The sequence below is a fragment of the Vicugna pacos genome, chromosome 4 (genome assembly GCF_048564905.1).
Source record: "Vicugna pacos chromosome 4, VicPac4, whole genome shotgun sequence".
NCBI classification, from domain to species: Eukaryota; Metazoa; Chordata; class Mammalia; order Artiodactyla; family Camelidae; genus Vicugna; species Vicugna pacos.
In genome coordinates this window covers 52,406,249-52,428,035 of record NC_132990.1, presented here as the reverse complement: position 1 = coordinate 52,428,035, position 21,787 = coordinate 52,406,249, and the positions used below count along the sequence as shown (strand labels likewise).

Genomic DNA, 21,787 nt, shown 5'->3' with positions numbered 1-21,787 from the left:
GTCACTTAGCTTCCTCCAGCTACTGCTGTGCCTAACTTTCAAGGCTGTTTTCAACATTAGGCTACAGGAGAAGCTATACCACACTCAGGCAAAATATCCATTTCTCAATCGCAGTCCCAAATATACTGGTAATGGATTCTGCAAAAGCCCAATGCTAACTGTGTAATGCAAACTACGCAGCATTCCTATTAGCTAGCACCAGGAGCACGGCGAGGGAAGGGCATTTCCTGAGGTGGCTGAAGATGAAAATCAAGGGCACCCATTAACCCGGTGGTACAAAGCTGGGAGGACTCTACAGTGGGGAGGCGAAAACTAGAGCACAGTGGGGGAGACAGCACCTCTGAAAAACATACAGTGTGTGACTATAAAATTGCAAGTCTTATCTTTTAATAAAACAAGCAGGACAGAATGTAGAAATCTAAATGAACATTTCTCCTTCAAAGCAATTACACCCTTAATTCCAACAAAGCTACCCTTGTTGGAGACATTATTTGGAACTCCTCTCTGGGGAAAGGAAGGCCTTAAAAGGCAGTTTATGAGCCACATTAGGAAAAAAAATCCTTCCATAGGTTGGGCTGTTTGAAAACAGGAAATCCACACTCAAAAGATGACACTGAAAAAATGAGAAGTGTGCCACAGCTCTTGTGGAGATTCCGGAAAGACCTCTGGCAAGTCCTGAGCAACAGCATCATCGCTGGAGGAACGTGTGTCCTCTTGGACAGCCACTGTCAATGGGAGGGTGTTTGTTTGGATAGAAAAGGTCTGCTGTCTATTAAAACAAACAAACAAACAAAAAAAACCACCCGCAAAAACCAGCCACGCTCCTTTATGGTCACACTTGCATTTGATTTAAAAAATACAACAACAACAACACTCACACATGGTTCTTGTATGAATTCTAATTAAGAGACGTTACATTCGGAATGATAGCACTCATAGCGATAATTTTCAGGAGACTCTAACAGCTTCTTTGCCACTTCAGGGGTACATAGGGTGCAGCTGTTTACCTGAATATATTCTTAAGTAAGTGACTACTACCGCTCTAATTTTCCTAGTTGTAGCTGTTACAGGTTACTGATCGCACGTTCGCGTTCCAGACTTTCTTTGCCAACACAGGTTAATTACAAGGGAGCCACCCCCACAGTCTTAGGGTGAATTGGGAAAGGGCCGGTTAAATGAGGAAACAGGCCATTCCTTGGTAAAAGTTTGTAGTTTTCTTTCCCAATACATCTTCTTTTTATTGAGAACTTCCATTTTTATCCTGTGTTCCTCCTCTGCCATCTCACACTCTCGCTCTATCTGCTGGATTTTGGCCACATGCACCTCATTCATTTGTATCAGCTGCAGCTGTAAGATGGACATTTGTTGATGGTGTTCTTCCTCATGCATCTTTTTTAAAGCACCTTCCTGAGAGGTTTTGCTCCTGTAGTTTTTAGTGGCTGTTATTCTGACAGCTGAACACGAGGGTTCAGGTTGAGAGGTCCCCTCACATACTGGAAAATGTATGAACTCTTTCTCATCATCGCACAGTTCTCTATTTGAAACAGCAAATGATTCTGAAAAACAGTAGCAGAAAACATATGTTCAAAGATTTTACAGGCAGAGAGTAAATCAATCCTATTTCAAATGACAGGCTCCCCCGTTACAGGATGATCTAACACAGCATCTGCTCTGGTCTGCACGTCTACAGAAACCCTTGCTACATCATCTGACTTCTTAAAAACCCATAAAGCAAAAGCAATTTTCCCTTAAGAAGCAATGATAAAGGGTTTCATTCATCAGGTCATTCCTGGCACTGCGAACGACAGGAACAATAGTCAGAGACCGTGCTTATCAAGGATCAGAGACCTTGGTATGTTGATGTAAGTTCTAAAATGAAATGTGCCCAACTCCCAGGGAGCAAAAGACCTCCGTACGAGGCCAACGGTGGGTTTAAGTTCCCCCTCAGTCTGATCTCCCTTTGTCAGTTTCTCATTCAGCCATGAACACTTCTGTTTAGTCTCCACAAAGGCACCATTGTTCTGGGTCCTGGTCACAGATCTTAACTCCTCCCCTGGAGAGCCATCTTACAAAGGTTCTTCCTTGAGAGATGAGCCTACACTCCTTGGCTTAACTTCCTCAGACTTCCCTTCAGTCTCCTACATCTGGCGGTTGCCTCTAGCACTGCCATCGGGGGTCAGTACTCAGATCCCAAAGACATGTTCTATTGTCCCTCTTGTGTAACTTCTCCCAAGCACTTGACAATCCTTGAAATTTCTTTCTCTATTAGCTTCTGAACTATTGCTCTCTCCCAAGTTTTTTACAGCCTCCTCTCTGATTGTTTCTTCTGAGGTCTTCTTTCAGGATTCAGACTTAAATATTCCCTTGGGGTTCCTATCCTTGGCTCTATTTTCAGTCCACCCTAAACCCTCATAATCTGGTTCTGATCTTCCTTTATCTTTCTTGCCTTACTCTTCAAAATACCCTGTGTATCTTTCAATCCTACCACAATCTTTAAAAGCCATGCTTTTCCGCTCTCATAATTCTGTCTCACTGCTCCTTCAGCTTGAAGTTGGGCTCACTATTTGTCCCAGCCCCTCACTCAAATACACACTCTTACTCCAGTCTCCCACCTAACCCGTACTTCATTCAGGATCAATGCCACTTGCTCCGTGAAACCTCAGCTCTCTCCTTTCTCTTCTGTTACAACACTTAACACTTAACACTTTGGGACCATGCCTTATTCATTTATCCGTGGGCACCAATTATTGTGCTTGGTACATAGTGGATGCCTAGTAAATATTGATAGGCTGAAGCTTTGAACACAAGAGGATAAAAGCTTATGGATACAAAAGGATGTCACTTTTGGTGGTGCCATGTTTGCACTAGTAATTTTATAGGGCAATGATATGAGTGTCAATTAGGGAGTTTCAATAAGGAAACCACTAACTCCACTAACCCGTGGAGCCTTCTAGCTGTGATTCCAGTGCTTCCTTGGGAAGCTTTACATTTCCAATAATGAGAATCATCTCCTTGGAGAAAAATAATATCAATTTAGTAACAGATTTGATTACATTATTGTGTCCGCTCCATTATTCCAGAAGATGGGATGCCGGGAATGTTAATGGCTACTGGGGGAACCTAACTTGTAACACTCCGTTAATAAAAGGACAATGGCTACTGTTTAGATGATTTCACTCCAAGGGGTTAGGTAACAACCATAACTAGTCCCTAATTAAGATAAAAGAAAAGGTAAAAACTTACTTTCGAAAGAGAAGGTTAAAAAGGACTTCTGTGTCATCCAGAGATAATGAAAATGTCTCCCTAGGAATCTTTTCCAGCTCCAGCAGCTGTAGCCCCAATTAGATGTCCTTCCTTCAGGGCTCCCACTGCCTTCTGAGCCTGCCTCTGGCAGAGAACTTGTTAAAACTGGCGGTTTAACTACCTCACCTTCAGGTCTCTGAACACTTTGAAGACAGAGACTGCCTCTAATTCATCCTCCTGGAGAACCCAGCCCAGGGCCCAATACACTGCTGAGCATATAAGAAACGTGTGCGGGCTGAATCGGCTGCAATGGCTCACATCCCTCTCAACGCAGCACAACTGTGTAGAAAGAACGTGTTCTGAGTGGAGAGCTGAGGCACGGGACAAAGGGATGGGAAAGGCTGGGCACTGAGAATAGCGTCCGTCAGATGTGATCAGATGCAAAGAGGATTACCTCATCCATTTCCTTTCCAGTCTCAGATCTGAAATTGTCTTCTTTGAAGACTGGATACATTAGATGTTTTTTTGGTATCTTTAGCCTCTTTCTCTTTGATTTCATTCCAGATCATAGTTCTGGATACTCCTCTGAGTCTTTGAAGTTCACACCTTAGCAATGCTACTCATCTCTCCCAATTTCTAAATGCTCATTTTTATTTCAGTAATTCTTGGTGTTAGGGGCATTCCGACAATGATGATGATGATGGCAGCAGCTGCCATGTTCTGAGTAGCTAACCAGGCACTAGGCTAGTGCTTTGCAACACTCTGATTTAATCCTTACAACAATCTTCTGAGGGAGGTATTATTATAGAAAACCAAACACAATATCCAAAGTTATTTAAGTAGTTGGAAAAACCAGGACTCCAACTCAGGTCTGCATGACTCCAAAGTCCAAGCTCAACCACTACAACACCCAGCCTCTCACTATGTTGCTTGCTCAGCTGATCACTTACGTATCTTGAAATACAGCCTCCAAGTTGTATCCACTACAAGACCATCTATTATTAAGAAAATGGTTGTATATTCCAAATTTTCATCTCCAAATTTGTGAACATGAAGATAGTATGTTTATATCTGGGAGCAGAGAAATGACTCTACTTTAAAACTATTAATTTTTTTAGTTTAAATGTGTGCTAACATACATATTTTAAATTTAAAAAGTCAGGCCCCTTAAGACTCTAGCAGAAGCTAGGGCTTAAAACTAGAGAAACCCGATGGAGTAGTTAATTAACTTCACACAAACATTAGCTCCAATGAATGGAAGCTAGTGTTGAGATGGGGAGAATCTCCTTTTAATTGGAAAATGACTATCCTGAGAATAGCCACATGCTGCAGACCCATACGATGCAATCTCTCTCCCAGGTAAAACAAAACCACCTGAAACAGAAAACCAACTCGATCCTGGGCCAAATGGACAGGAAGGCCTGAAGGCTTTCCTGGGATCAGAAAACACAATCAAGGGGGTATTCTTCCACTTGGGGCAATTTGACTAAGTTTAATCTCAGCAGGAAAACCTCCTATAGCAGGAAAAAGATGGGATGGAAACTGCATACATGCCAAAGCCTAGCTCTTCTCAACAGAACAAAGTAAACAGGACTGACCGGAGACATGGGTAACAAGATATGGTTGAGGCATATGGAATATTATGCACCAACTAAGAGAAACAAATCAGATTTACACACTGCAATAGGAACAGATCTTAAAACATTCGAAGTGAAAAAAGGCAGGAGAAAAAGGAATGGTATCTGTAGCACTATTTTTAGTCTATATAAATTTAAAACAGATGCACACACAACACCAACGCATGCTTTCAAGAACATGTGAGAGACTATGCAAGCACGTTAGAATGATCAGAGTGCAGGAGAAAAGAATGAAATTGGGTGAATGGGGATAAAAAAGGAATAAACATGTAAGTAACACACAAAAAAGCGCTTTTCCAGACTAATGATGCTTGTGTGCCATGACTGGAAATATGTCAGTCCCCTGCACTGGAGATCCCACCCCAAAAGAACAGGATTGGACTAAACAGTAATAATAATGCAATTTATTAAAAAATGCTTGCATTATTTAATATAGCTTTGAGTACCTGCGTTTGCATTAGTGGATTATAGCTTTATAGTAGAGAAACAAGAGCACATGAAATTAAAGGTAAGTTCTCTTAAGATATTTGAGTGCTACTTGAAAGCTTAGTTTTTTAAAATGTATTTGACATTTGGTCATCCTACCCTCCCAAGCACCCCTAGCAAATTTTGTTGGCTCCCTTAGTTTGTTCTGCTAATCTGTTCTCCCAAAGATAATGGAAGATGGGTGTCAAAGCCAAGTTATCACATATCCTAAGTCTACAGGGTATAAGTTCTAATATATTTAAGGGGAAAATACCATATTTTTACAAATACATTCCGAAGTGTTAAATTTTAAGAATACTGTGTTCAAATACAGATGTACATTTTAAGAAAGTCATTGACAAAGCTAAGAATTTGTGGGGGACAGTGATCAAGAAGACACAGTTTAAACCACCTCACACAAGAAAGAGTTGGAGGGAGGCCTCTAGTGGAATACTGCTAGGCTCCTTCCTGTCTAACTAATTCCAACAAATCTTTGAGCACCTAATTCTGCCAGGCACCCTATAAGGTGTTATAACAGAGCCGTCCAATAGAAATATAATATGAGCTACAAATGTAATTAAAATTTTTCTCATAGCCACCTTTGCAGGTAAAAAGAGGCAAAATTAATTTTAGTAATACATTTTAATCCAATATATCTAAAGTATTATCATTTTAACATTCAATCAATATAAATATTAGTAAGATATTTTACATTCTTTTGGGGGGTACTAGATCTTCAAGATATAGTGTGTATATTTTGAGCACATCTCAATTCAGTCTCCCCACATTACAAGTACTTATCAGCCTCATGTGATTTGTGGCTACTGTATTGGACAGCACAGCGTTAGCGATACACACGCACACACGCACACACACTAGTCCCTGTATCAAAATACACACAATGGAATGAGAGTCATAACCCTATTGCAGGTTTTCAACCTTTTTCCCAACAAGACCCAGAAGGGATGATTAACAATTCCAGCTTTCTTTTTCTTTCTTAAAAGTAAACTGAAATGCAAAATGAGTGAGGTAAACTCAAAGCTGTTGTACTGTACGGAAAGAGTTTCAGTATTTAACTACTAGAGTTAACAGGTTACTTTGGACACAGTTCCCAACTGGCAAAGCAGCCCTGTTCTCCACCTCCCTCCAGATCTGACCTGGAAACAGGAACCAGACAGCATATGGCTGTACTTAAATAATCACCAGCAAAAAGAGAAGTCTCACCTGTCATATACATACAAACATCCAATTTAAAATAAATCTCTTTTACAAGTGACTGTCTAGCAAACGTCCCTACAGGAAGGACACTGAGAATCCATATTTATTCCCTTTTTGCTGGAAATTTATAAATTCTGTTTATGACTAAATGAATTACATCATCTCCTCTAAAAAGAAAGAGAAAAAATTTTGTGTAATGGACTTTCTAGATCCTACCCTAGAATTTGAAAGTGGGGAATAAAACTGTCCTCTTAGAATAACCCTAAGAAATCAATATGCAATAATCCAGATCAAAGATTTGCAAAGTGAACTGAAAGCAGTCCACACCAGCATCTTCCTGGGCAACATCTCCCAGGGAATATAAGCAATTTGAAAAGTAGCCCTGCTGATTCACCTTCCTCCCTCCCTCCACCAGCACCTCCCCTTTCACTGCCTCACAGACACTGAATTGCTCCAAGGCCAGCATAACGGAGAGGAACCAGCTGAAGCTATAAACACCTCCAAAGCAAGGACACTGTCACTTAGCAGCAGGCCCCTCCACCATAGAAGCAGCAGCAAGGAGAGGTGAGAGAGAGCTGGCAGTGTCCACATAAACACTGTCTTCCGGGAGGTGCCCTGGCAGGGGAACCCAAGAATCAAAACTCAGCCACAGGGTTCCTACCCTGGGAAACAATGCATGGATTTCTTGACATTCACTGCAACAGTTGCCCAACTGCCCCCTGGACTTAACTTTAGTCAATGATCAGCAAAAAAAAAAAAAAAAAAAAAAAAAAATTGATTGTAATTTAACTTCCCAGGATGATCTGCCAACAGGGAAAAATAATGTGCTAATCAAAAACATGTATTCTGTTCGCTTGGTTATTATCTTTTCCACCCTACAAGGATAACATTCTTAGTTTTAAATAATTTTTTAGTGACTTTTAATTAACCAGTCCCTCAGAGCTCAGTTTACTCTGGGGACACTAATAAGTGAATTTCTCATCCTGCAAGACAAAAATTGGATTTTCCAAGGCAAATGCTTCTTGGGTACTTGGAGCACCTTATGAGCAACCCTTTGGCCTTCCCAAGAATCCTCCTCTGCTTTCAAGGTATATTTTCCACAAACTGCAATGACTCTTTATATAAACTGGCCATTCCTATCTTACAAGAGGCAGGAGTCATCAACAGTTAATCTGCATGCATTCTCATCTTCCCTTTGCCTGGAGACATTTCTAACAGCCCCTTAATTCCAACTTTTTAAAGCCATGACACACTTTCATTACAGCCTTGATTATATGACAGTCTCTCCCTTCCCTAGGAATTATGTACGATATATTTTTCTTTTTTCATTGGAAGTATATTAAAACTAAAATGAATTTTTTCCAGAATTTCTCAAGTTTCCTGGAGTGCCACAAACCAAAACTATAGATCACAATATTATAATGGGACAAATGCTGGTTTTTAATCTGGGTGACTGTTCCATGGAAGTTTGCTACCCTAGTCTCTGTACTTCTCTTAAGTTTGAAATAGTTCACTTTCTTCACGTGGCCTTTTGAGTAACTTAACGGCAGTACTTTGCACATAATTTTTTTAAATAAAAAAATACGATCGAGGGAATAAATACAAATCCTCAAACAAATTCTCTTTCATACATCTGAGATACGTTGAGATAAGCAACTAAGGTACTTCGTTAATAACTATTTTAATGGAGCCCCTTATTTTCCCTTCTTAGGTAATTAAGAGATAAGTGAGGCCTCTTTAAGAGAGACGGCATGGGAGGTAAGCAAGAGCTTCTGTTTTTATGCACAACATGACCTGAGCATCTCGTATAGTCAGAAGTTTTGAGTTGGGAAAGGCAAGTTTGATGGGAAAGTTTCTTTTTTATCAATTCCCTCGAAATTAAGGATTTGAAATCTGCACCGTGCACCGGGCCCCCCAGGGGAACGTGCGAGCTGGCGTCAGGAACCCATACCTTGGGCGGCGGCATCCGCGCGGTACTCGGGCTCCTCCTCGGGCGGGCTCTGCAGGAAGTAGAGCTGCTCGGGCAGCATGCTGGCGATCTTCTCCTTCCCCAGGACGTGCGTGCTCAGCAGCGGGCTGACACTCCGTTTCACTTTCTCTCTCCTCTCATGGGCCATAATCTTTTTGGTCCGAGCCTTGATGTTCTCCCAGCACTTCTTCAGCTGTTTGAAATCCCGCAGGGACACGCTGGGCTGAGAGTTGTATTCGTGGGCCAGCGCCTGCCAGGTGCGCTGCTTGAGGGCAATAGTTCGCGCGTCGCTCTTCTTACACTCCAGCACATACTTGTACTTTTCTACTAAAGCAAGCAGGATGCTCTTTTCCAATTCTGAGAAGTACTTGGCAGGTTTTATAATTTCGTTGTTTTGCATTTTCCACTATGTTTCTTCTGGCTGTTAGCTAGCCTGGAACAGGAAGTTTGAAACAATCATTACTAACTCTAGCAATAAAAACGTCGGAGAATCTCTCAAGCTTAATCCCTGACTCGATTCCGTTCTCTGACATCCAATACTTTCTTTTCCATGAATGGTGAATTATGATATTCTGAAGAAAACGTTCATAATTATACCACACACAGACAAACGGGAAAAGAAAAAAAAAGAAAAAACATTTAAAGTTTACCAAGAATGAGGTTTTACGTAAAAGCAGATTTTCAAGTAGGTCCTTTGCTGTAGATCTTGGCCATTTTGTGATTATCTGGTACAGAGCAGCCAAAAAAGAAAAGCTGGAACATCTATGTGGAATTCTAATGTGATCATTTATTTCTGCTTAGTGCTAGGGAACTGATAATTCCCCAAATTCATAATGTTAGGCAGTTCTCTCAAAGTTTTGTCACAGCTGAAGGCAAGAGAAGCCACCGTGTGGTCAAATACAACAGATAATGTAAATACTATCAAGGTTTTAGAATCATCAAGAAATCACCCCTAAAAGATCTGACATTTCCATCTCTCTGTGACCTTGGATAGGTCCATGGTCCTACAGGAACTTCAGTTTCTTCATCTTTAAAATGACGGTTTGGAGTCTGTGATCCTTAAGGTCTAAGGGCCTCTTTTACAAGTGTACAGTTCTTTGTAAATAATTTAGATAATTTCAGAGGTGTAAGGGCCTGGATGTTTAGAGCTTGAGTCCAACACCACTTTCTCCCCTCTACGTTTCATATAAATGGAGTAATTCAATATAAGGTCTTTTGTGACTTTCTTCTTTCACTGAGCATAGTGATTTCAAAGTCTGTCTGCATTGTACCACATATCAATACTTCATTCCTTTTCATTGCTGAATGATATTCCATTTTATAGTTGTAGCACAGTCTATATCCATTTACTAACCAATGGATTTTTAAAATTGAGATATACTTGACATGTAACATTATAATATTTTAGGTACATAACAATGATTTTATATAAATATATGTATAGTGAAATGACCATCACAGTAAGTCTAGTTAACATCCATCACCACACAGTTGCAATTTTTTTTCTTTTAAGATCTCTTCTCATAGCAACTTTCCAATATACAATACTATTAACTATAGTCACCATGCTGTATATTGCACCCCCAGGACTTATTTATTTTATAGCTGGAAGTTTGTACCTTTTGACCACCTTACCGATTTTGCCCATTCCCTCCCCCTAACCCCCATCTCTGGCAAGCACCAATCTGTTCTCTATATCAATGATTTTTTTTTAAGATTCCACATGTAAGTGAGATCATATGGTATTTGTCTTTTTCTGTCTGACTTATTTCACTTAGCATAATACCTCAAGGTCCATCGATGTCGCAAATGGCAGGATAGCCTTCTTTTTGTGACTGAATAATATTCCTTTGTGTACATATACTACCACATCTTCCTTATCCTTCTTTTCAATTGAGGGAACTAAGGGCCAGTAAGGTGAAATGGATTACACAAGATCACAAAGATGGTGACCTGAGAAGTCAAGAACCTGGACTGTCCTAATAGTTTTCTAATCATTTTTTTAAACATACCAAAAAATAGCCATTTTTATTATACATATTCCTTTAAAATCTCTGTTCACATTATAGTAAGAGGTATCAATTTTATTTTAAAAATTTGAAATGATGTATTCTCCCTTATCACTATTAAAGTCTACATACTTTTTTACATTTTTAATAAAAATTGTACATATTTAACATATATAAATTTCATTTGATATAGAGAAATGATTACCACAATCAAACTAAATATCATCTTTTCACATAGTTACCTTTTATGTGTGTGATGAGAGTGCCTAAAAGCTACTCTATCATATTTCCAATATTCAACACAGTATCATCAGCTATAGTCATCATTCCCATAGATTGGATCTCTAGACTTATTCATCCTATGTAACTGCACTTTGTACCCTTTGACCAGCATCTCCCTATTTCCTCCACCCTCTATCTCCAGTCCCTGGTAAGCACTGTTCTACTCTCTGCTTCTAGGCTTTGAAAAGTCTGGTATTCCGATTATCATTTCACAGCTATCTCTTGGGCTTTCACCTGGGGTGACTTCAAATTACTCAGCCATGACTCCTTGGGTCATCTTGCCATCCTCCCCAGTGCTGCACCAGCATCTTTCACACAATAGGTGCTTAGTAAATGTCTTAGTCCACTAAACCTATGTGTGTTTTATGATCCTACATTTTCCTACACCTTTTAATCCCAGGAAACTTCCAACAAAAATTAATCTCAGACACATTATGGCAAGAATGTAGCTAAGCAACAGAGAATGCAGCAATAAAGCAAATGGTGCATGTCCCCTTTGTGGAAAGGGCCAACATGCCCAGTCCTCCTTACGATCCCTAAGCCTCTGATTTTTTCAGGATTACAGGCAAGCATCAAGATACTGATGATGTAGTCCATTTGAAACTGACCAACCCATATCAAAAGAATTAGAAACTAACTTGAAAAGAGTCCCACTGGCCAAAAATGGGACATCTGAATATTGACAAGGATGATGGGTATACAAAGATTCACTGAATTTTTTTCTCTTGATCCTTGTGCACGTTTCAGGAATTCCATAATAAAAAGTAGGGAAAGGCTGTGGCTTTTAAGTTTACAGCACACCGATTTAAAATCACAGTATTACAAGTCAGCTACCCCTGGGGAGAGGTTACTGTAGTTGTAAATAACTGAAATCTGTTAGACCTCAGGTTGGAAGGGACCTCGCCAGATCAGAGAACCTTAAAATTGAGGCCGTGGAATGTGGGCTTTACAGGAGGGCAGCAGAACCTGATCAGGGCCTCCCACTAAACACCACCTCCCCCCCAGAATTAAGGTTAGCGTGATCAGTGTCTCCATATTCAAGATAACCTGCCTCACGTTCATCATGGACACAGCAGTATCAGAAATCGAAAGATTCAGACAAGTCAAAGGTGGTCTGGTCCTCAGATCTTGGGCAAAGCTAAACAAGGGGGGATTTATCTTTGGAGACATGTCCCTGCACCCCTAAATTCCCAGGCCTGGGCTTTAGTCGTGCTGCTCTAATGTTCCTACGATGATCCAATCCAGGCCCCTCCTTCCCCAAAGGTCAAAAATTAATTTTTCACCTTCATCAATATTCCTATATCCTATACATCAATGTTCCCAAACTGAAATTTATTAACACACACTCCCTACAAGATATCTTTCTGTATTATCTCTATCTGCCAAGATGTCTATGTCCAACTTTATGTCCTATAGTTTTTACTACAGAATCGATACGTGTACTGAATGTTCTTAACCTACACAGCCCTCAAAGCAGATTCTGAAATAATGCCCATCTCAACTCTTCTGCCCTCAAGAGATGTTTACCTTCTCTAATGCCCCACTCCTTTTCAGAATCACTGTCATGAAGACTAAGAATCTGATTCACAAATGGAAAAGGGATTGTTCCCTGTTTTGTTCTATTACAGGTAACGCTATTTTATACATTATATATTTTCTTTCTAAATAAATCTTTTTTTCTATCCTTGATTATTTCTTCAAGATAAATTCCTAGAAGAGGAATGGTTGCCACAAAAGATAAAAACACTTAAGACTTTTGTTCCATCACCATCTGTCCTCCAGGGTTGGTGTACCAATTGACGTTCCCACTTCATTGACTTCTGCTGTTAACATTTTTTAAATCTATGCCAGCTGGGGAGATGAGAAATGTCCCTTCATTGTTTAGTGATATATGCACTGCAGCTCTCAGGCAAATAAGCCACACTCTGACAGAACAAAGTCCCTGTGATACTTAGTGGAATTGAAACTACATAGTTTCAAGCAATTTAATAATTCTTTCTCACAATGTGTGCAGTACCACTAGCTGCCAGCAGGTGGTGGTGGGATGGTGGGGAATCTAAACTCACAAAGGACCTTAAGTGTATGGTCAGCTGAGTCTCTAATAACAGCAATAATGACAATAGCAGATACATTTATTGAGCCTTTACTGTGGGTTTGACACTATACTAACTGCTTAATATGCACTATATCATTTAATTCTCCCAAAAATAGCCCCTAAGAGCATCGTTTTTTACACTGTTAAAAAAAAAAGAAACTTTATGAAAGTACTGGAAGAAATTATACAACTGCTCTCAAAAGCAAATACTCAAAATTACCAACACCTGGGGACCATTAATAGGCTATTAACTAAACTGTTATTTAATCACTAGCTAAGTAAACCCAGAGTTACCAATTTACTTTGCTTAATTTTGTAGAACAGCAGGCCTCCCTTGGCCATGTGGTTGCATCCTGCAGGGCTCTAAAGGGATTCTGGTATGAGAAGGTGCACCCTAAAGGTCCCCTATGGATCCCCAACAGCCTCATGAAGCAGGCTGTTTATCTCCACTAACCAATTATTATTCCTATTTCCCAGATCTGAAAAGTGAGGCTCAGTAACTTGCCTGTGGTTACACAAATAGTAAGGAGCAGAACCAGGATTCAGACCCGTCTGACTCCACACACATGCTGCTCTCTCTTGGCCCAGCCCTCTTCTTTCAGACCTAGTGACAGCTCCTAGTGCCCCTGCTCAAATTACATGTCAATTAGTAATCTAATTATCAGCAGGGCAAAGTCCTAGGTTAGAGTTACCTAGCAGGAGCTGTATCTGCTTCTGTCTCCATTTGTAGGCTCTTTCCCTCCCCTCTCCTTCCCTCCCTACTCTCATCACCTCCCCCTTCTATGTCTCAAACCTAGAGTCCACATCCCCTCATCTGCCCCAGATGCACTTCTTTCACTCTAACTAGAGTTCTGAAATAATTTCCACTGTTGATCTGAGGAGAATGCATATTTGAAAAGTAACTGCAGCAATAACATGGAGCTTTAAAACGGTCCACGCCTCAGGGGAACTGAACACTAACATTCTGCTTGAGCACTTGATTGACAGTCCTAAGTAAACAAACACTTCCTGAAGAAAGAGATCTCTGGGCAAAGCTTATTAATAGAAACTTCAAGGCTAGACAACACATTCTAGCTTAAAACTGCTCAGGAATGTCCATAATTGGTTATAGATGACAACACAACAAGCCTTCTCTGCTACATCAGCTTTTATTAGAAACTGCCCCTCCCAGCCCCCCAACTCTGCTCAGTATGGATCATCTTTTCCATCTGCTGTTCCACTAGACAGAGTGCTACCCACCCTTCTGTGTGGCTGTAGTACAAGCAGCCCAGAGACCCTCCTATAGTGGGCCCTCGGCAAAATTTAGCGAATGAGTGTATTTTGATATAGATGTAAAACTGCCTCCCATACAGAGAATGAGTATCATACGTGATAAAACGATCAGTATACCAAAACCTGCATTAAAGTAAAAATGGTCAAATAAAAATAGCAAAATCCAAATGCAACGGAAGCTCCTCTTGGGCTAGGCAAAGACCCAGCGACAGAATGAAATAACAGAGCAGGATTCCAATATCACAAACGAACAAATAGGAAGCAATCAGCATAATTTCCAAAACAATAACACTGACTAAACCACCAGAAGGCGCTGTAATAAGTATACTCAATATCCACCTTAAAAATCCATCTGTTATGGACGGAACGTTTGTACCCTCCCCCCCCAAAATTCATTTGTTGCAACCCTAACCCCTAGGGTGACTGTATTTGGATACTGGGCCTTTAAGGAAGTAATTAAGATCAAATGAGATCGTAAGGGTGGGGCCCTGGTTCAAGAGGATAAGGAAAGAAAAGACACCAGAGAGCTTGCACCCCCTACCCAACCCCAGGGTTTAAAAAGAGGTTATGGGTGATTAGTTTGCTCTAAAGAGATGAGAGGCAATTTCCTATCCTGGTGTTTTGACTCAGCGTCCCCCAAACAACCTCTTCTGGAAACAACATAGATCCTAACATGTTAAAATGAGGAAGGTACTTCAGTCCAATCCTCTCATTTTCCAGATGAGGAGACTGAGGCTCAGAGAAAAGTCCGGGGCTTCCTGGAGTCCTAGTCACAGAGGAGGGCCTAAAAGCCAAGCCTCAGGATTTGTTTTCAACCCCTCCCCGCACACCTCCTCGCTGGAACCCTCTCACCAGCCAGATGCCCTTTTGCTAGGTACCCTCAAGCCTTCTCCACTATCCTATCTGAAAACTCCGAGGGCACTGCTCTTAACTCTGACACTCGTTGTGTGACATTAGGCAAGTCCCCCTTTCTCCCTGACTGCTGACTCCTCTAAATTATAAAGCTGAAGCGGGTGTTCTCTGAAGCCCCATCCAGTGCTGGCAGTCCATACTAGCACTGCTGCTACAGTGGATTTTCTGCAACCTAATTTCCATAGTTTTCTGCCAAATGCACATGGATGGCAGTTTCTGATTATTTACGAGGCTAGTGGAGCTGCTAGCCAATGAAAGAACACTGCAACAGAACAAAGTGATCTCAGCAATTTAGACAATTTAAGACCCATGCCCAGATTTAACTCAGAAGGTTAAGTAGTTCCAAGTGTATGTCTAAAGCAAGTGATTAGATCTCTCGTTCACTACTGTAGCCCTGGCTCCTTGAAGAGCACCAAGTACACAGGAGACACTCAATAAATATTTGTGGAATATATGTTGAAACTAACCGGCTCGCCATTTCCATTTTTCACTAATCATATCTAGATGTTCTATTATCTTAAATTTCTCCTTTTATAAAGGATTTATCATAACAAAAATCATTTCCTGGCTTCTTCTTGTACGTTGAATTGTATGCCACATTTTTAAGAGCCTCTCTACAACTGTGATGCCTTCTGATTTCATTTCATCCAGAGGTAAGAGTAATCAGACATGACTGTTCCTGTACACACCTTCCCAAGCCCCTGCTCTCACATGTTCAGACTGGTCTGCCCAGGATGTCCACTCACCTGTGCCCTCTCCGACTTCTTCCCTTCCTTAAGAGGGCTTTCCAGCCTTAAACTTAGCGCTAAACTTGCTTCCTCTAATGTTCTCCCTCTTCGCCTTCACCACCCACTTCAGGCAACCATGTAACTGGGAAGTGTTTATTTTTACCATCTGTGTCTAAGTGTGGCTGTCAGCAGAACCAGCCTTGTGTTTAAGGCAAGAGCTCCCACCGCCCGTCCTCCCACCCCCACAGTTCCCTCTGAAAACCAAAGGCAGGGTCTTAAAAGTCCTGACCCCTTCCTCCCCCTCCCCCATAGCTCCATCCCAAACCATCTCCCCTTCCCCATCCCAGTCTCCCCGAAATTCCCTTAGAATCATGATTAAAGCACTCTCCACAGAAAGTGCTTTTACAATACAGAAAGTCCCCTTGTGAAAGAAAGAACAAAGACGTGCCGCCCATCAGCACCCATGTTACACCACTGTACTCTTATAATCAATGTTCCAGCTGTGTAAAAAAGAAAAAGCAAAGAAAGTCCCCTTTCGTAGGTGTTCACACTCCATCTGTGTGCACTCTCTCCTCTACTCCCACCACTTCAGCAACAACATCTCTCAAATCTCTGGGCCAAGGGTCCCAGATATCTACCTTTTACTACAGCTGCCAGAATTACTCTGTACTGTAGTCTATCCATATGCTCGAGGGTCTCCCCTAGCTGAGCGTGAGATCCTAAGGCTTGGAACTAAATTTTATCTGGATCTTTGGCACACAGTCGATTCTTGGTGTTTGTTCAAAAGAAAGTAGGGGTGTCAGGGAGAACCTCTCTCCAGCCCCATCCTCTCCTCTGCACCACACACATTTCCAATTGTCTACCAGCCACCTCTATCTAGGTGTCCATTACAGGGACCTCAGAAATCTCCAAAAGCAAACAAATTATTCCCCACCCACAAACCTCCTGATTTCTGGTGATTTCAGCCACATTAACTTGGCTCAAAGCAGAAACCTCAATGTGCTCTTCAATCACACGTAACCAGTCATCAAAACCTTCTATACGTTTTACCTCAATATCCCTTCTCTCCCATGCTCATTGCCTCTGTCTGAGGTCAGGTCCAAAGTCTCCCAAATGATCTCCCAGACTTCCAGCCCCTCTTCCACACAGCTCCCAGAAGGTTCTTCCTAAAACACGGTGATGATGCCACTGTCCTGCGTGTAACCCTGACATCTCCCCAACTGCTGAAGTGATAAAGTCCAAATTGCTCACATGGCATTCAAGACCTTTCCAGATCTGCTCCGATTACAGTGCCCCCTCCATCCCACCCCAAACCACCCTTTCCATGTATCTTTCAACCCAGCCAGACCAAACTCACCTTCATGCCCTTGGACCTGCTGTGTTCTCATGCCTCAGGACATGGGGCTTTCTCTGGCTGGAAGCCTTTACCCCAAGGTCTGCCAAGCAGACCTTCATCTCTCAAGGCCTAATTCTCATGAAATTTTGGGGAAGCCTTCCTCAACTAACACCCAGGCTGTTACATTTATTTTCTTTATAACAGCGTCCTCCTAAATGAGTTTGAGGCAGCTAACAAACTCTGCACACACTGCAACTAGATTTCTTAAAGAGATGGAATATCAGGGCAAAGACAAGGCAAAGGTAAAAAAGGTAGACATTAGGAGGTGGTGTAGTGTTCAAAACCTCTATGATAATGTCTCATACTCATCTTGTTAAAGAGGCAGATTGGCCCTGAATGAATCCAAAATGAATGAGATACTCTTCTGTGAGCTCACTGCCAGTTGTATATGACTGTACTGCAGCACCTCCCATATTTTCTGTAATTTGCTCACTGTGTCTGTCTCCCTTACTAGACTGGGAAATTCCTAAGGGAAATACATAATTTCTGACTCATCTCTGTATCCCCGGCACGAAGCATATGACTCAGCATAAGATTGGTGCTCAGCAGACAAGTGTTAAACAAATGTCACCACGGACAGGAAAAAAGGTCCTAGTGCTTGTTGAGTTCCCTACCAGGCATTGAAAAAAACATTGTTTTAGCCTTACAAAAAAATTACATGGCTGAGAAATGGCAGAGCTAGGATTTGAAACCCTCACTGTCTCTCCAAAGCAACTGCTTTTTCCACTAGGCACACTGCTCCCTACTCTCACCATCACCATGTGCCCAAACACCCTCTCCTTCAAGGCCTGGTTTTAAAATAACCCTCCCCGCAGGGGAAGGTATAGCTCAGTGGTGGAGCCTGTGCTTAGCATGCACGACGTCCTGGGTTCAATCCCCACGACCTTCATTAATAAATTAAAAAATAAATAAACCTAATTACCCCCCCAAAAAGTTTTAAAAATAAATAAATTTTAAAAATAAAATAAAATAACCCTTATCCAAGAAGCCTTTCCTGTTCACTCAAAAGGAAAGGCAGCCTGAGTGCAGCCCCGACCTTCTACTACACTCAAGTAAGACACCATCACAAACTGGGAGAGGAAGGGGTACCTCCTGGGTAGCGGAACACTGAGCAGGGTGTTTTGGTGTTCTGCACAGGGTCTTATGGAGTCCTCGGCTCTTCTACCGTCTTTCCCCAAGGTGCAGTCCCTGGGCCTTCCCGCCTGTCTTTTCCTTCTTCAGGGTCCAAAGCCTTCCAGTTCTCCCCAAACTGAACCCCAAAATAATTTCCTGCTTCTCTAACCAAGTGAATATAGTTGTATTCAAAACACAATCCTTCATTACATCATTTAGGTGTCTGTATTTTAAGTATCTTACCAATCTCTTCAAACATTAAAAAATTTTCAAGACTCATGAGAAGAGACCATGGCATTTTAGGAGGCTCCATCATCTGGCTCTCAACCCATCTGAATACTTCTAGGGTGGCCTGGGAATAAGAGGACAACCCAGTGATCTCTCCCCAGGATGCTGCCCCCTCCCTCCCAGTCCCAGACAGGAGGCCTGGTCTCTAAGGGCTGGATGCCTGATCTCTTAAAAGCAGGATGGAATGCTGGTCCAGAAAGCTGCTGAGATGGTAGACACTGGCCCCTTCCTGCATACTCTCTTCCAGAACTTCAGAATCCTCTTTTCTCCTCCCAATCCACCTCTTGCCTCTCACTGGCCCCAAACTCCCACAGCAGTTCTCAGTGCTAACTCAGGAACAGTGCTTTTGAATTAACATTCAACAATTTCCTTGGTAACACAACTGACTTATCTGACATGCTGAAATGTACACCCCTGGCCCTGATATTATCCTACTAACTGGCTTTAAATGTGTGACACATATATCCCTGCATGTTATAACCACTCTCCTGATAATGCAGGAACACTTGTAATCTTAAATGTTACCATACCTAAGAGACACCCAATCTCATGAATCAGAATAGGGAGACTAAATTCTTCACTATTTTCTACTCCCAAGTAAAGATTACTCCTGCAATTTACAGTAGCTACATCACAGTGCCAGTGTGATAATTTAATTAGATAACTCATGCCAACTGTTTGGTACCCAGGGCCTGGTACACAGAAAGTGCTCAAAATTTAGCTATGATCATTTACCCACATTATCTCTCACAATACTACCTGGGGGTAGGCATTACACCAGGCACTCCATCGCCACCATCCCCGCCCCCGCCACCTCACCCCCATTTACAGAAGCAGCATCCAAGGGCTCAGAGTAAAGGTGCTTTCCCAAGGTCAGGCGGGCACCAGTGTGATGCTCGGCCCTCGGCCTCCGAGTGGGGGGTCCCCTCCCATTACACCCTTGGACCGGGCACAAGGAGTCTTAAAGGAGACAAGTACGGAAAAGCGCTGAGCACAGCGCTCGGCATACAGTGGGGACCCTGGGATGGGGAGACCTCGGCACTGCGGGCCATCTGGATTCCTCCCAAGCGGCTCCTCTGTCCCCGGGGATCCAGAGTCCCCCGACCCTGGGTACGCCGCTGAATCTTCCCGAGGTCCGCACCCTGGAGCTTTGTACGCCGCAGGCCGGCCTCACTCACCAAGTCCCATCGTGGCGCGCGGAGGCGGCTGCCCGGCCTGCGGGGCAGGGGTCGTAGCGCCTGGGCCGGAAGCCCGCCCTGCTGGCCCCTAGGCCCCCGCGCGCCTGGCCCGCGCCTCCCTCCCACCCGCCCGCGCCCCCGCCCCCGCCCCGCTGCGGCCAGCCCGGCGGAGGAGCCTCCTACCTGCAGCGGCGGCGCGGCGGCCGCGGCGATCGGGGGAGGGGCCGGCGAGAAGCGAACGCGGGCGGCCTCGGCTCCTCTCGCAGGCTGGGCACCGGGAGAGCCACGGGCTCCGAGCGCCGGGCGGCGGCGGCGGCGGCGGCGGCGCGCCCCCGGCCGGCCAGGCCCCGCCGCGCGCGCAGCGGCCACAAAGCCCAGGAGCCGCCGCCCCCTCGCGGGCCGCCTGCCGCCTGCGGGTCCGCCGGCGCCGAGGAGGGCGGGAGCGCGGCCCCGCGCAGTCCCCACCTCCCCAAGCCGCGGCCGCTGGCTCCCCTGAGGCTCGGGGCGGGGCGCAGGGGGACCCCGCCTACCCACCCCTCTCCCTTGCACCGATATCCTTGTGCTCAGAGTTCCTTCTTCCCACCTTTGCAGACGAGCTCCTGAAGGGCCTGGAAAAAAATGTTTCATTCCCATGAACAACAAAAGAATGCATTTGTCTCAAGGGACTTGGCGGCCAATGACACGAATCAGCTCAGTCCAAGCCCGCTGTCTGAGAAAGGCCCCTTTTCTTTCGGGACACCCTGCTACTTGAGTAGCCAACCCTCTTGTGCTGGGTTCATCACGGAGTTTTGTTTTGTTTTGTTTTTTAATTTGCGGGATGTGTCTCCCCCTAGGCTGTACCCTTTGCAGCCCAGGACCTGGTTCAGAGGCTGTGGGCTGAGTAACTGGGAATTTATGCTCAGATGAGTGAATGCACAAAGATCCAACTGTAGCACAAGGCACCTTTTATCATGTCCCCACAAGGATGGGGGCTAGGTGTTTCTTTTGCCCTGTATCTACTGGGAAGATCCCAACTTCAAAAGGGCGGAGAGGGCTGTTGAACTTTTTCTTGTTTTCTTAATTAAAGTGAAATTCACACAACATAAAAATAATCACTTTAAAGTAAACAATCCAGTGGCATTTATTACATTAACAGTGTTGAGCAACCACACCATCTCTACCTAGTTCTGAAACATTTTTATCACCCCAAAAGGAAATCTCTCACTCATTAAGCAGTCACTATTCTCTCCTCTCCCCAACCCTGAGTAACCACTAACTTATTTTCTGTCTCTGCCTATTCTGGACATTTCATTTCAATGGAATCATACAATATGCAGTGTTTCGTGTCTGGCTTCTTTCACTTAGCATGATGTTTTCCAGGTTCATAAGATTATAGCATGTATCAGTACTTCATTCCTTTTTATGGCTAAATAATATTCCATTGTATGTATACCACAATGTGTTTTTACATGTCTCCACTGATGGACATTTGTGTTATTTCCACCCTTTGACTACTGTCAATAGTGCTGTTCCAAACGTGCCTTTAAATGTATTTGCCTGGGTAACGGTTTTCAATTCTTTGGGGCATATACCTAGGAGTGGGATTGCTGGGTCATATGGTAATCCTACATTTAACTTTTTGAGGAACTACCAAAAAGTTTTTCCATAGTGGCTAAACGAATGATTTAATATGCATACCAGCAATGTATGAGGGTTCCAAATTCTCCATAACCTCACCAACACTCACTATTTTCCATTTGTTTTGTTTATTTTGTTTTGGGGGGAGATAATTAGGTTTACTTATTTGTTTTATTTTTAGAGAAGGTGCTGGGGATTGAACCCAGGACCTTGCATATGCTAAGCATGCACTATACCACTTGAGCTATATCCTCCCCCTTATTTTCCATTTTTTTGATTCCTTTGATATATGTGAGGTTATTGCCACCCTCCCAGCTTCTATGACCCACAGGTGCACCTGGCTTAGAGGCTGAGAGGCTGAGCCA

General features: G+C 43.1%; 1 protein-coding gene across 2 annotated transcripts; it reads right to left on the bottom strand.

Moving 5' to 3' along the window:
* Nucleotides 1-370: 370 nt before the first annotated feature.
* MSANTD3 (Myb/SANT DNA binding domain containing 3) lies at nucleotides 371-20,273 on the bottom strand. 2 transcript variants are annotated; one of them, XM_072959841.1, is made up of 3 exons: nucleotides 19,989-20,273; nucleotides 8,515-8,965; nucleotides 371-1,556 (listed from the first exon to the last, which is right to left on the bottom strand). In XM_072959841.1, exons 2-3 carry the CDS (start codon nucleotides 8,930-8,932, stop codon nucleotides 1,147-1,149), a joined length of 828 nt encoding a protein of 275 aa, XP_072815942.1. In that variant the 5' UTR covers nucleotides 8,933-8,965; nucleotides 19,989-20,273; the 3' UTR covers nucleotides 371-1,146. The 2 variants fall into 2 exon arrangements, with proteins under 2 accessions (XP_072815942.1, XP_072815943.1); XM_072959842.1 differs by lacking the exon at nucleotides 19,989-20,273 and adding an exon at nucleotides 19,806-19,941.
* Nucleotides 20,274-21,787: the final 1,514 nt, after the last annotated feature.

Coding starts and splice junctions, on each gene's coding strand:
- MSANTD3 (XM_072959841.1), bottom strand. CDS start 8,932: ATGCAAAACAACGAAATTATAAAACCTGCCAAGTACTTCTCAGAATTG. Junction 1,557..8,514: donor CGCGGATGCCGCCGCCCAAG/GTATGGGTTCCT, acceptor ACTGTTTTTCAG/AATCATTTGCTGTTTCAAAT.